Genomic DNA, 13,549 nt, shown 5'->3' with positions numbered 1-13,549 from the left:
ACCCAGCTGGGAGAAGGGGAGCAGGGAGCTGGTTCCAACCTTGCCGGGGCCTCTGTGGACTTTGGACAATGGCTTCCTTGGGTTGTGGCCAGGAGACAGGTAGCCAAACCAGACAACCTCTTCAACTCCCGCCCATCTCCACTTCTTATAACCAGTATGGTTGCTTCCTCCTGTCCAGGTGATGGTGTGGATCCATGGAGGTGGTCTGTTGGTGGGCGGGGCATCAACCTACAATGGGCTGGCATTGTCTGCCCATGAAGACGTGGTGGTGGTGACTATTCAGTATCGCCTGGGGATCTGGGGATTCTTCAGGTAAGATATCAGACTCTCTCCACTTCACATTGGCCCTCCAAGTAAGGGTTCTAGGGCCTAGTTTTGATCAAGTCAGCCCCCAAGGAGACCTTTGCTAAGTTCCTTAGTAAGGCAGTCAAGTCCCTTCATAAGTGACACCCCTGTCCCGCAATTCCCTGCCCACACTGGTCCACTTACTTCTGAGCTTTTGCATTTGCCTAGAATGCCTACTCTACCTAACAAACTCCTATTCATCCTCAAAGCCCAGCCCAAATGTTACTGCCTCTAAAATGCTCATCTCAACGCTTTGCATATTCTCCTATCATGACAGTTAATGTGCAGCACAGCAGTTAAGGGTTTGTCCATACATTTTTGCCATATGAATGGATGTAGAGTCCTAACCAGAACAATGCTATAGGAGGAGAAGGTGGGTGAAGACCACTGTGTCAGGGATGTGGAAGCCCAGTCTTATTCTGAGAGGCCCGCCTGGAGCCCCCTGCCCCATCTGCATTCCCAAGAGCTCTGCTGTGACATCTCTGTCCCTATAGCCACTCTCTTCTCTTACAGCACTGGGGATGAGCACAGCTATGGGAACTGGGGTCACTTGGACCAGATAGCTGCACTGCGCTGGGTCCAGGAGAACATTGCCAACTTTGGAGGCGACCCAGGCTTGGTGACCATCTTTGGAGAGTCTGCAGGAGGTGAAAGTGTCTCTGTTCTTGTAAGTGATCCAGGCACCAGACCCCACACCTGGCTGTGATGCTCATGAGCCCCTTGTGGACCAGCCAGTCCAGCCACAGACACATTTCCTTATAAGGTCTGGATTCGGTGCTGGTCCTGCTCACCGCACGGCATCAGAGGTTGGAGAGCTGATGACCAAACTGTCCTCGGTCCGGGGAGCTCAGAGCTCAGCTTAGCACGCTGGGGCCAAATACATGACTCTCCAGATACATCCTACAACTGTGCCATTGTCTTCTTCTATCCTGGTTAATCTCCCTCTCTTTCCTAACCTCTGTAATGACAGGACTTGCCTCACTTCTCTTAAGAAGTAGGGGTGGATATACATTATGGAAAAGAGGAGGCGAGGACAAGAGCAAGGCACTGTATCACTGTTTGGTTTAAAACCAGTTCTACATCCACATCAAGGGGAAGCTGAGCACCAAGAAAGGGTAGAACCTTGTCTCAGGTGGTCTCATGGCTTCTCTAAGCCAAAGAGGGAGGACAGCAGTCTTTGGGACTGAGGGACAAAAGTGCACTGGGGTACGTGGCCTAGGGGAGGTGACAGGGAGGGATGGGGCAGGGGATGTGGGACACAGACAAAATCTGGGGACATGGGTGTCTGGCTGGTGTGGGACTGGGGCTGGAGAGACACTGAGGGAAGCTAAGATGAGCTAGATTAGAAGATGCTGGGAGCTGCGAGAAAGCTTCCAGCTGCCACACAGTTGAGCAGAGGGTGATATGGTGAGCTGTCACCATATCTCCAAAACATGTGCTAGTTTCATAGTTGAAGATTCAGAGGGGTATCTTTATACATTTTTTTAAAGTGGAGGAAAAGGAAAAGTACAGATAAATCCAAAGAAGGAAAAGGTCATCCACAATTGCACTACCCAGGAATACTCACCATTAACATTCTGACATCTGTTTTTCTAGTATTTTCTCTGTGATTCATTCATTCATTCTTCCTTCCTTACTGTCTGTCTATCATCTCTTTCTCTCTTTATTTATCTTTCTATCTATCTATCTAAAAGGGTCCTTATGAACGAAACGAATGAATGCACTGCTGTCGAGTCAGATCCTACTCATAGCGACCCCTCCTTGGATTTCTGAGGGAGTATCACTATGGAAGTATCACTTCCTTCTGAGGAGTGCTGGTGGGTTTGAACTGCCAGCCTTCCGGTTAGGAGTCAAATGCCACCAGAGCTCCTAAAAGAGTCCCTGGAGAGCACAGACTGGTAGTGTGGCTCAACTGCTTACTAAAAGGTGGGCAGTTTGAGTGAGTCCACCTAGAGGTGCCTTGGAGGAAAGGCCTGGTAATCTATTTCTGAAAAATCAGCTACTGAAATCCCTGTGGAGGACAGTTCTGCTCTGACACACATGGGGTCTCTATGAGTCAGAACTGACTTGAGGGCAGCTCGTACTGGTATCTATCAAAAAGTCTCCCTTACATATCAATATGACATAAGTATTTCCCTTAGCATTAAACATTCTTCCATAATGTTATTTGTAAGGAGCCCTGGTGATGCAGTTACCAAGCACTTGGCTACTAACCAAAAGTTTGATGGTTTGAACCCACCTCTGCAGGAGAAACATGAGGCAGTCTTCTGTCAAGATTTACAGCCTTGGAAACCCTACAGGGCAGTTCTACCCCATTCTGTAGGGTTGCTATGAGTCAGAATCAACTTGGTGGCACACAACAACAAAAGCAACAGCATTAATTATTCTTCCGTAATATTATTTTTATGTTTACATGGTCATTCATGATAATAATGCAAATTCATTTATTTAACCAATATCGGACACTTGGGTTCTTGCCAATGTTTTGCTTTTATAAACACTGCAGCATAAACATCCTTATCCATCTTTGTGTGCCTCCGTGATTGTTTAGCTTAAGATAAATTCTGAGCCATGAAAATGCTAACTCTTTAAAGTGTCTTTAAAATTTGGCTGGGAATTGCCCAGCTGTCCTTCAGAGTACTCTTGGTTGATAATCAGGTGTGCCCCATGCTTCTATTCCAGCCTTTAACCTGTGGTCCTGGTCCACCCTGCTGAGGTTCTTCTGGCAAAGCCAGACCCCTGGGCCAGGCTAGGGAACAGCCCAGGATAGCAAGGAGCTGTTACGTCCACTGAGTCCTCTTATGCCCTCCTGAACCTCCTTGAGTTGCCTTCAGAGCAATGGGCTAGGAAACAGCTGTGGATGGAGGTAGCTGTGGAAGAACAGATGTGTCATTGATGCCCTTCCAGTGAACATAAACTCCCCTCCTCTCCACTCCCTTCACAGGTTTTATCTCCTCTGGCCAAGAACCTCTTCCAGCGGGCCATTTCTGAGAGCGGTGTGGTCTTCACTGCTGCTCTGTGCCAGAACAACAGCAGGTCCACAGCTGAGGTGGGTCTCACTCTGGATAGCTGCCTGCACTCTTTGCTCCGCTCTCCTGGGATCTTAGGGGTCTTTCTTGTCAAAGATCCGATGGACATCCTCAAAGAATCATGGAAATGAGAATGGCTGGGTAGGACAGACAGTGACACTCGCTCGAGATCTTAGGTAGCTAGTGCTGCTGTAACAAAAAGTGCCACAAGGGGTTGGCTTTGAAGAACAGGGATGTGTATTGTCTCACAGTTTTGGAGGCTAGGAATCTGAAGTCTGGATGTCGGCTGGGCTAGGTACTCTGTCTCCGAGGGAAAATCCTTGTCTCTTTCTGCTTCTGTAGTTGTTGGCAATCCTTGGCATTCCTGGGCCGTTCTCTCTCTGTGTCTATACTTCTCCTTGTGCCTTTTGATTTATTCAACAAATCCACACTGAGTGCTGACTTTGTACCAGGCACTGTACTGGGCTCTGGGGAGCCAGCGTGCACTCCCATGGCCCCACCATCAGGGAGCCTGCCTTCTATCCATCTGCCTCTTCTCTGGCTACATTTTGCTTCCAGTTCACATGGCCACTCCATCTGCTCCTGAGTTTAAGAATTCCCCTTTGATTCCAGAAAGGAGTCAGGCTTTCTCCTCTGTTTTAGAGCTTTTTAGCATTTTCATGTTTGAAGCTCTCAGCCACAATCCCAGATCACTTGGGAAAGATGTTCTCTGTCCTAGTTTTGTTTGAATGTCTACCCTTGGTCTCGTCAAATGGAATTAGGAGAGAGTGTTACCTTATACGAACATCGCTTTCAGAAGCCACTATGGGAATCCTGTGGCTCAGAAGAAGGGACTATTCTTTGAAAAGTTCGAGGGCAAAGCTGTTCTGGGCAGACGAGCTCAACTCTAAAGCGGGCTAACGGGAGCTTCTCCTTCAACAGGGCCTTCTTCTTCATTATTAATCTGTAAAGAGGGAAAGGGGCTCTGGGCTTGTGCCCACAGGTTTCCAAGCATTAATCTGGGCCTCTCAGTGGCTTGTCTTAGAAACTGGCCCATTGTTTACTTTTTTTAAATGACCTATAAGCTAAGAATGATTTTTATATTATTAAATAATTGAAAAACTAAAGAGAAAAACAGTGGGATATTTCATGACTTATGAAAATTATACAAAATTAAAATTTCAGTGTCCACAAATCAAAGTCTTAATAGAAATGGCCACACCCCTTCATTTACATATGAAATGAAGCAGTCTTTGGCTGCTTTTCACTACAAAAGCAAGGTTGAGTAGTTGCAACAGAGACCATATAGCCCACAAAGCCTAAAACATTTACTGTTTGGCCCTTTAAAAGAAATTGTGTTCACCTTGCCCTAGAGAGAAGTATCAGGTTATAATTTGGGTCTCTAATACATGAATTTGCAGATGGAAACTCCTATTGTTGTTGTTGTTGTTATGTGCGTTGAATCGGACCCGACTCACAGCGACCCCTCCTTGGGTTTCTGAGGCAGTATCACTACAGAAGTAGATTGCCCCATCTTCCTTCTGAGGAGTGCCTGGTGGGTTTGAACCGCCAGCCTTCTGGTTACCAGTCAAGTGCCTTAGGCACTACGCCACCAGAGCTCCCTGTAAACTCCTAGCAATGGCATAAATACCTTATTTAACTTTGAAGCAACATCTGCTGTGCATTGGAATGGATGCCATGCCATTTTCCTTTAGGCTTCATATTAAATAGTATTCTGTATTTTCTGAGGTACCTTTGTGTGAGTTATCTTGTCTGGACCTCCCATAATTCTGCACATGTTTTAGTGTGTGTTGTTGTTGTTATTTGCCATCGAGTCGGCCCCGACTCCTAGCGACCCCTCCTTGGGTTTCCGAGGCAGTATCACTATGGAAGTAGCAATGCCCAACCTTCCTTCCGAGGAGTGGCTGGTGGGTTTGAACCACCAGCCTCCTGGTTAGCAGTCAAGTGCCTTAGTGTGTGTTGGTGCCCTTTAAAGCCCTGTTAAGCCCCATCTTATGAGCTGAGTCCAACCATTATCCCCACTGATGGGTGGAGAAGTTGAGGAGGCTTGGTGATACAATAGTCAAGCATTTGGCTGCTAACTGAAAGGGCAGTGGCTTGAACCCACCAACTGATCAGCAGAGGAAAGACCTGGCAATCTGTCCCCATAAAGACACAGCCTAGGAAGCCAATGGGGCAGTTCTACCTTGTCATGTAAGCGCACTATGAATCGGAATCAGCTCAGTGGCACACAACGACATGGTTGGACAAACTGAGTAGTTGAGTGACTTGCCCAAGGTCAAATGGCTAGTTAGTGGAGGAGCTGAGATTTGACTTCAAACAATGTTGTTGAGAGTCTGTATCCCTAACCACCACTCCACACTGCCTCTCTTTAGACATTCACCTCTGAGATCATTATGCCCTTTTTAACAGAGATCAGGTAACAGAGGAGTCCCCCTTGAAAATGATCAAGCACTCTGCTGCTAACCCAAGAGCTAGAGGTTCAAGTCCACCCTATGGTCTCCTTCTGAAAGACTGTAGCCATTAAAAGCTCTATGGAGCACAGTTCTACTGTGAAGCACACAGGGTTGCCATGAGGTGTAACTGACTTGATGATAACTGGTTCAGCTAAGGTAACAGAGACAGAGAAGATAAGTACTTGACTCAAAGACTAGGCAAGACTAGGACCCAGGACCTATACCTGCTGGTCTGTTTTCTGCTATCCTGTGCTGCCTTCATAAATGGGGTGGGGATAGTACACTGTGTCTATATTGATTGAGGAAAAGGACATCACTCTTGAATTCTATCGTAACTTGTGATTTCTGCAGCAAATTGCTATCTTTGCTGGGTGTAAAACTACCACCTCTGCTGTCATGGTTCACTGTCTGCGCCAGAAGACAGAGGAGGAACTCTTGGAGACCTCACTAAAGATGGTAGGTGCATTCATTCTCCTGGCCACAAGCTCCACCCTGTCACCTTGGCCCCAGGCTTCATCATTTCAGCTACCCCCCTTACCTGGAAAAACTACCTGGGACAGTTTCTTTTCTCTCAGAAGAAAGGTCACCCTCTAGATCTGAATAGAAATTTATTTTATCCTTTTTTAATTGTGAAATATTTCAGATGTCATAAAAGCTGTGATAATAGTAATAGTAATATAATGAACAATTACTATTATTATCATATATAATGAATATATGAATATAATGGACAATCTTCCTCTCACATACTTTGGTCATGTTGACAGAAGGGATCATTCACTGGAGAAAGATGTCATACTTGGTAAGATGGAGGGTCGATGAAAGAAGGGAAAGCCCTCATCGAGATGGATTGACACAGTGGCTGCGGCAATGGGCTCAAGTATAGCAAGGATCATGGAGCTGGCGCAGAACTGGGCGGTGTTTCATTCTGTTGTGCATATGGTCACTGTGAGTCAGAGACAACGCCATGGCACCTATCAACAATATAATGAACAATTGTGTAATAATCCCCCATTTCTATCAAACTTTAATATTTTTTCCATTCTTGCTTTCAAATATATTTTTAAGAAATTAAACATTACAGATTTTACTGAAAATCCTTGGTATCCCATTCTGATTCCATTCTCCTCCTTCCTTCCTTAAATATAGCCACCATCCTGAATTTTGGGGATGAGACTATTAAGAACAAAAGAAAAACAATTGCTGTGGAGTGGAATCCAACTCATAGTGACCCTATAGGACAGAGTAGAACTGCCCCGTAGGGTTGCCAAGTCTGTAAATCTTTATGAAAGCAGACTGCCTCATCTTTCTCCTTGGAGCCGATGGTGGATATGAACTGCTGACTTTTCAGTTAGCAGACAAGCCTTGAACCACTGTGCCACCACAGCTCCTTTTAAGAACAAAGGCTATCACAATTTATCTTACTTAATTTAGAAACTACCTAAATTATAACTCAGCAGTCACCCAAGTTTCTAGATTTTCTGAGACCTTGTCTCAATTGTGGTCCTAGGGTAGTCATCTGTCCACCCATCCATCTACCCGTTAACCATCTTATTTATCCACCACTCCATCCAATCCATCAATATCCTTTCATCACTATATCAATCAATCCACTAACCCATCCATGACCTCACATCCATCTATTATCAATCCATCTATCACCCATTTATTATCCAGCCACCATATATCTTCACTCCATCATCTATCCCTCCAAAAACCAATGATTCATTCATCATCTGCCTGCCAGTTACCATTCATCTCTCCAGTTATCTATCCAATTCATCCATACTCCATGTCTTGACCATCTCCTTCCTTCCACCCATCTATCCATCCATGTGAACTATATGGGGGATGTCAGAGGTGATGATACAGACATGAATATGTTTCCCTGCTCACAAGGAACTATGCAAGGAGGAACACACCCATATACTTAGTGAGCTAGGTGTAGTTGGAATACGGAGGGGGAAGCATTCATTTTAACCAGCAGGGATGCTTCACAGAGAAGATGACATATGACTGTTGATGGATGGCTATGGCATCTCATCACAGTAAAGCTCCAGAGTACAGACTCAAGACTCAAGAGCCAAGCTATTCTCTTTGTGGGGGAAGCATGTGCACATGAGCTCACGATACTCCTGGTTTCCCAGGGGCAGGCATAGAGTGCTGGACTCTGCCTAGATCCCAATGGATTGAGCCCCGTCTGGCTTTTGAGCTTGGATCCTGATGTCTCAAGACCAAATAAGGTGACCAAAGTGTTCAAAGAATTAACACACAAGTGTTTTCTGATTCTGGGAAAGAGACAAATATTTTAGCAATTTTCTCATGAGGCACAAGAAGACCCAGCTTAGAAGGGAGAGTTGATGACTTTGGGAAAACCCAGAGATGTAAGACCCCTAGAATCTTCTTCTGGGATTTTGTGAGATCATGTGGAGGTGCCTTTCATGATTATCCACTATTCCTGCTGCGTGTGCATATGTGCGCGTGCACACACACACACATGCCTAGCTGCTGGAGCTACAACTCAGAATGGAGGGACCCTTACTGGTCACTTCCTCAGTACTGGTCAGGCCTGTTGGCTGCAGTGTAATGTTCCAATCAGTGCAATTTTGGTAAACACACACCAAAGAAAGCCATGAGGTAGGGTGAGTTTCAGTGAGCTTATGAGTCAGGACTTTCTAATGCAAGATGAGAACACTCATCTCAAAGTGTCTTGAGCAAAAAAAAAATATATATGTTGTAACAGAATCTTCAAGTAACTGAAAAGTGCAGCAGTAGATAGCTTCAGGCATAGCTGGATCCAGGTGCTTATATGATATTACTGGGAATCTGTCTCTTGTCTCTCAGCCCCCACACACTCAGTGTTGGCTTCAATCTCAGGCAGGTTTGTCCCCTGTGGGATTAAAGACAACAACAGCACTCTAGACATATCTTATCTGCTTAGAAACTCTAGTGGAAAGAAATGTCCCTTTTTCAATAATTCCAATAGAAGTTTTGGGGTAAACTCTGTTGAGCTGACATGAGCATGTGCCATTCCTGAAGTAATCACTGTGGTCAGGGAGCTGGATGGAGCACTCCATGTTACATATGCCTGGACCAATGAAGTAAGAGTGAGGGAGAGGAAAGCCCCCTAAAAGAAAATTGGGGTGCTGTCTCTGGGAGAAGAGGAAACTGGTTTAGGGTGGGGCAGGCACAAACAAGGAATGTCCTCTCAAGAGCTCCAGTGGCCCTGGCTCAGGGTCACCAGGGCCTGTCTTTGTCTTGTTTGTGCCTGTCCCTCCCCCTGGGGAGCCAGGGTCTTGCCCACTTCCTTTTGGCCCAGCCAGGGTGGCACTGGAAGGACAGCTTGATAACTCCAATGCACACCTAACAAAAGATCTGCCTCTGTCTTCACAGAACTTGTTCACTCTTGATTTACTTGGAGACCCCAGAAAGGTAAGGACTTTTGGCTTCTTAATTATAGGTTTTAAGCCTTGGCACCTTTAAGCTCCAGTTAAATGCAGATGAAAGAATTTTCCTTTTGGTGGAATCACAGTAACTCCTTGTGTTTACCAAGGCTCAGAGAGGGGCAGTGGCTGGTCTGGATAAAACAGCCAGGAGGGCTAGAACTAGGACTGGACCCATTTTCTAGACTTCCAGCCCAGTGCTCCCAGTCATCAGTTCTGTGTCCTATGGACCTACCCTAACCCTCTCTTATTTACATTTTTTGCTTCCCATAATGCCCCTGTGGGTAGAGACTAGGCTAGAAGCTTCCTCTGTGGGGAGGCAGACATGTTATCTAGATGAGGGGTTTCTCAGGAGCCTTCAGTGATGTGCCCAATTCTTCTCCTAGGAGCCCAGGGCTGGTGAACTGTGCAAGCTGCACTCTTTGAAGGGTCTCAGGGAGGGAGCCAAGAATCTCAGTCCTAGGCACACCCTCCTCCCAGCCACACAGGCTAGAAATGTCAGCAGCATCTTCCCCGGCTTCTTCAATTCCCCTCTTCCAACATGTTGCCGGGTTCTGGTGATATTGCCTCTGTAACATCTTAAAATCCCATCCTCTGGACTCGCTCCCTGAGGAATGATGTCATGAGGACTAAATGGAATTCATTCCTCTCTCAGTGATTATTTAATAAGCACCTACTATGTACCAGCTTGGAAGGAAGGTTGGGCAATGCTACTTCTGTAGTGATGCTGCCTCGGAAACCCAAGGAGGGGTCGCTATGAGTCAGGGCCGACTCGACGGCACATAGCAACAACAACATGTACCAGGACCTGATTTAGAAACCGAGGATAAAGCAGCAAAGCAAACAAACAAAAAAAAGGAAAAGTCCCTGCTCTCTTAGAACCTAACATTCCAATTTAGGAGATTATAATAAACAAACAAAATATATGGTGTGTTGGATGGTAGTCAGTATTACGGAGAAAAATAACTCAGGAAATTGGGGGTAGAGCTTGCGGTGAGGATGTCGGTTTGAATTTTAAGTAGAAGGTCAGGGAAAGGCTCAATGAGAAGGTGATATTTGAGCCAATTCCAGAGGAGATGAGGTAGCCAGCTCTCAGGAAAATTGGAGGAGGTATGCTCCAGGCACAGGGAATAGCTTCTGCAAAGGCCCTGAGGCAGGAGGTCAACTAACTGGAGTGGATCAAGGGAGGAGACAGAAGGGGCTTGGAGCTAAAGAGGTAGTGGGAGTGGGGGAAGTGGCCATTGAAAGGGCTTAGATTTTAATTCAAACCAAGATGGAAGCCTTTGGAGGGTTTTGAACAGAGGAGTGACATAACTTTAGATTTTACAAAGGGTCTCTTTGACTGCTGTGTTGAAAATAAACTGCAGGGAGGGGACAAAGGCAGATGCAGGGAGCCTAGTGGGCGGCCATCGTGTTGCAGAAATCCAGACAGGGAAAAGTGGCGACTGGACCTCAGGAAGTAGCTGTAGGGGGTGGTGAGAAGGAGTTAGAGTCTGGGTATTTTTTGAAGAAATAGCTACAGGCTTTGCTGACAGACTGGATGTGGGTATGAGAAACAGAGAGGAGGGAAGGGTGCCCTGAGGTTCTCTTTACTGGAGCAAGATAATGCACGTAGCGCACACTGTGTAACCACACGCCCTCTCTGGACGGGCACTGAGCTGGGGCTGCTCATCCCCTCTCACTGCCCCCAGCTCTGCCCTCCCTGCTCTGCTGTCTTCCCCAGAGCGTTTCCTTCCTGCCCACTGTGCTTGATGGAGTGCTGTTGCCGAAATCAGCTGAAGAGATCATAGCTGAAAAGAATTTCAACACCGTCCCCTACATTGTTGGAATCAACAAGCAAGAGTTTGGTTGGATTCTTCCAACAGTAAGAATGTGGAGGCCTCTCTGACTCCCCCACGCGCCACCCCTCCCGTTTCTGGTGAAAGAGTTCTCCCTTCACCAAGCCCTCTTTGAGTGGAAGGCAGTAGTCCCCTTGGGCGTGAGTTAACATTGCCACCGAAACCTTCTCTGGGATGGCCAAATGGGTGATGCTGCCCAGGGGAACCCATGCCACAAACACTGTCTGTGCCCTTCCAATCAAAGAATCCTGAAATGGCGATGCTGAGGACCTGGAGAGATAAAAATGGTGCAGATGGAAAAACGAAGGCCTAGAACAGGGAAGGGGCTCGGGAGTTCGGGAGAGCTAGGCCTGGGCCCGGAATTTCTACCTCGGGCTTGGTGTGTCGTATTTTCTCCATAAGTCTCTGCACTTGCTCTTCATAATCTAATTGGAAAGATTCAGAGAAACATGCTTTCTTGTGAGTTAGAATTGACTTTTAAAAGTAAGGAAGGCCTTTCCCTTTAGAGGGATTTCAGAGGTTGTCCCAAAGACCAAAGCTGTAATGGCAGGAGTGTGGGCATCCTCAGCCATCTGGGGCAAGTGAGGGCATTTGAAATCCGTCTTCTTTAACACTAGCCTGGCTGCAGCCTTCCCTCTCTGACCCACTGACCATTGTTGGGATTCTACCCTCATAAATGTCACAGTGGACAGCAAAGGATTGGGGCAGCTTACACGAAACATTTCGTATCCTCTTTGTACTCCTTGAATTTCTGAATAAAGTCCATTTGATTCATTGACTTTTTTGTCCAGTTCATCAAAGTCCATGCCCAGTAAAGCATAACAAAGAGGCTCTTCAGTCTGTGTTGGTTTTGTTGGTTGGTTCTTGCTGGTAATTCTGGATGATTCATGGGTGCTTAATTGTTTTTAACAGATGATGAGCTACCCACTCTCTGAAGGGAAACTGGACCAGAAGACGGCTGCATCACTCCTGTGGAAGTCATATCCATTTGTTGTAAGAGTCCAGTGAATCATGGGACTGGGCTGAGACCCAAAAAGGGGAAGGGACTTATCCAAACCCATACAGCAATTAAATGGCTGAACAAAGACTAGGAGATGGGGTTCTGCCCCCATCTCCCTGCCTTTCCCACTTTCTCACCCCAGGGGAGAGCTCAAGGGGCTGGAGTGGTACACTATTCACTGACTCACTGGGGGGCAGCAGCTGATGGTCACTTTTCACTCTTGATCCATTCAGGGCATCCCTGAGGAACTGACTCCAGTGGTCACTGAGAAGTACTTAGGTAGGACCGATGACCCTGTCAAAAAGAAAGACCTGTTCCTGGACATGCTTGCAGATGGAGTATTTGGTGTCCCATCTGTGACTGTGGCACGCCATCACAGGGGTGAGTCCCAGAGACTGGACGGGAGAAGGACGCTCACCCCCTCCAGATTCTGTGTCTGTCCTCCCCAGTCCCCAACCTACAGTGTAGACAGATGTGATGAAACTGCCAAGAGTTGAACCTCAAAGGCTGTTTCCACTTGACCTGAAGTGGGACACTGTCTTATTTTGGTTTCTGCCAAAAGCCAACTCTGAGTCTGATAGATTATTTAGGAGGCAATCCCAGAAAAATGTCAGTAGGAATGTGAGGAGCCAACACAGGAAAGGAAGGAAGCCAATCCGTGCTGCATTGCCTAGCACATATCCACTGTGGACAACTGGAGCTGGGAACTCTGGGAAACAAAGAGAGGACATGTGTCAGGGGCATCGCCTCGGAGCAGCACAGGAACTTGGGTACTTATCCAACAATTCCCACTGGTCATTTGTTGAAGGCTGTTCCCAATGGGTTGTTAATTCCCTGGCACTTTCATCTGTTGTACAAATGAACCAGGTAGTTTCCAGTAGCCAAAGTCCTCAGGCAAATAGCTGTGGATGTTGGAGGTAGAAGGCAGGCTGGCATGCCCAGAAATAGGGCATATGGCGGGGTACTGATGGCATCTGCTCCAGGTGCTCCTTTCTAAAAGACATGGTGGTATGGGAGCTGGAGACCAAATATCGGAAGGTGTGTCTTGATCAGAGCTAGCTATGAGCTGCTTTGTTAACTGATGGAGCTGGGAGAAGAGTGGGAGCCAAGCACAGGGTCAGGAGGGTTGTCAGGGGCCAAGAAAGCCAAAAGAAATGAGCAGAGGGAGGTGTGGGAAGAGGCAGTCTGGAGGAGGTCAATGTCAGTGGTAAGCTTTTGTTCATCCCAGTGTGCGCTTGTGACAAGCTAAGGGCCAGGGCAGGTCTTCCATGGGACCTTCCAACCTCACCTTCCCCAAGTCTGAGTGAGTAGGATGTGAGATTAAGGATGGATAAGCTCACCTAGCATAGTGGCTAAGACACTTGCCTGCTAACCAGATGACTGGCAGTTCAAACCCACCAGCCACTCCTCGGAAGGAAGGTTGGGCAATCCTACTTCC

At 46.9% G+C, this 13,549-nt stretch overlaps 1 protein-coding gene across 1 annotated transcript in view; it reads left to right on the top strand.

Annotated features, from left to right (window-relative positions):
• The window catches only part of CES1 (carboxylesterase 1), a 34,803-nt gene that overhangs the window by 6,058 nt on the left and 15,196 nt on the right, over positions 1-13,549 (top strand). The window contains exons 4-11 of the mRNA XM_007947962.1: positions 179-312; positions 859-1,012; positions 3,290-3,394; positions 6,182-6,286; positions 9,224-9,262; positions 10,997-11,137; positions 12,024-12,104; positions 12,345-12,492. Of these exons, the coding sequence (XP_007946153.1) occupies positions 179-312; positions 859-1,012; positions 3,290-3,394; positions 6,182-6,286; positions 9,224-9,262; positions 10,997-11,137; positions 12,024-12,104; positions 12,345-12,492 (907 nt within the window). The remainder of the gene's footprint in view (positions 1-178; positions 313-858; positions 1,013-3,289; positions 3,395-6,181; positions 6,287-9,223; positions 9,263-10,996; positions 11,138-12,023; positions 12,105-12,344; positions 12,493-13,549) is intronic.

Source organism: Orycteropus afer, unplaced genomic scaffold (assembly GCF_000298275.1).
Source record: "Orycteropus afer afer isolate SDZICR_OR568_19922 unplaced genomic scaffold, OryAfe1.0 scaffold00009, whole genome shotgun sequence".
NCBI classification, from domain to species: domain Eukaryota; kingdom Metazoa; phylum Chordata; class Mammalia; order Tubulidentata; family Orycteropodidae; genus Orycteropus; species Orycteropus afer.
This window is presented reverse-complemented; position numbering and strand designations above follow the sequence as displayed.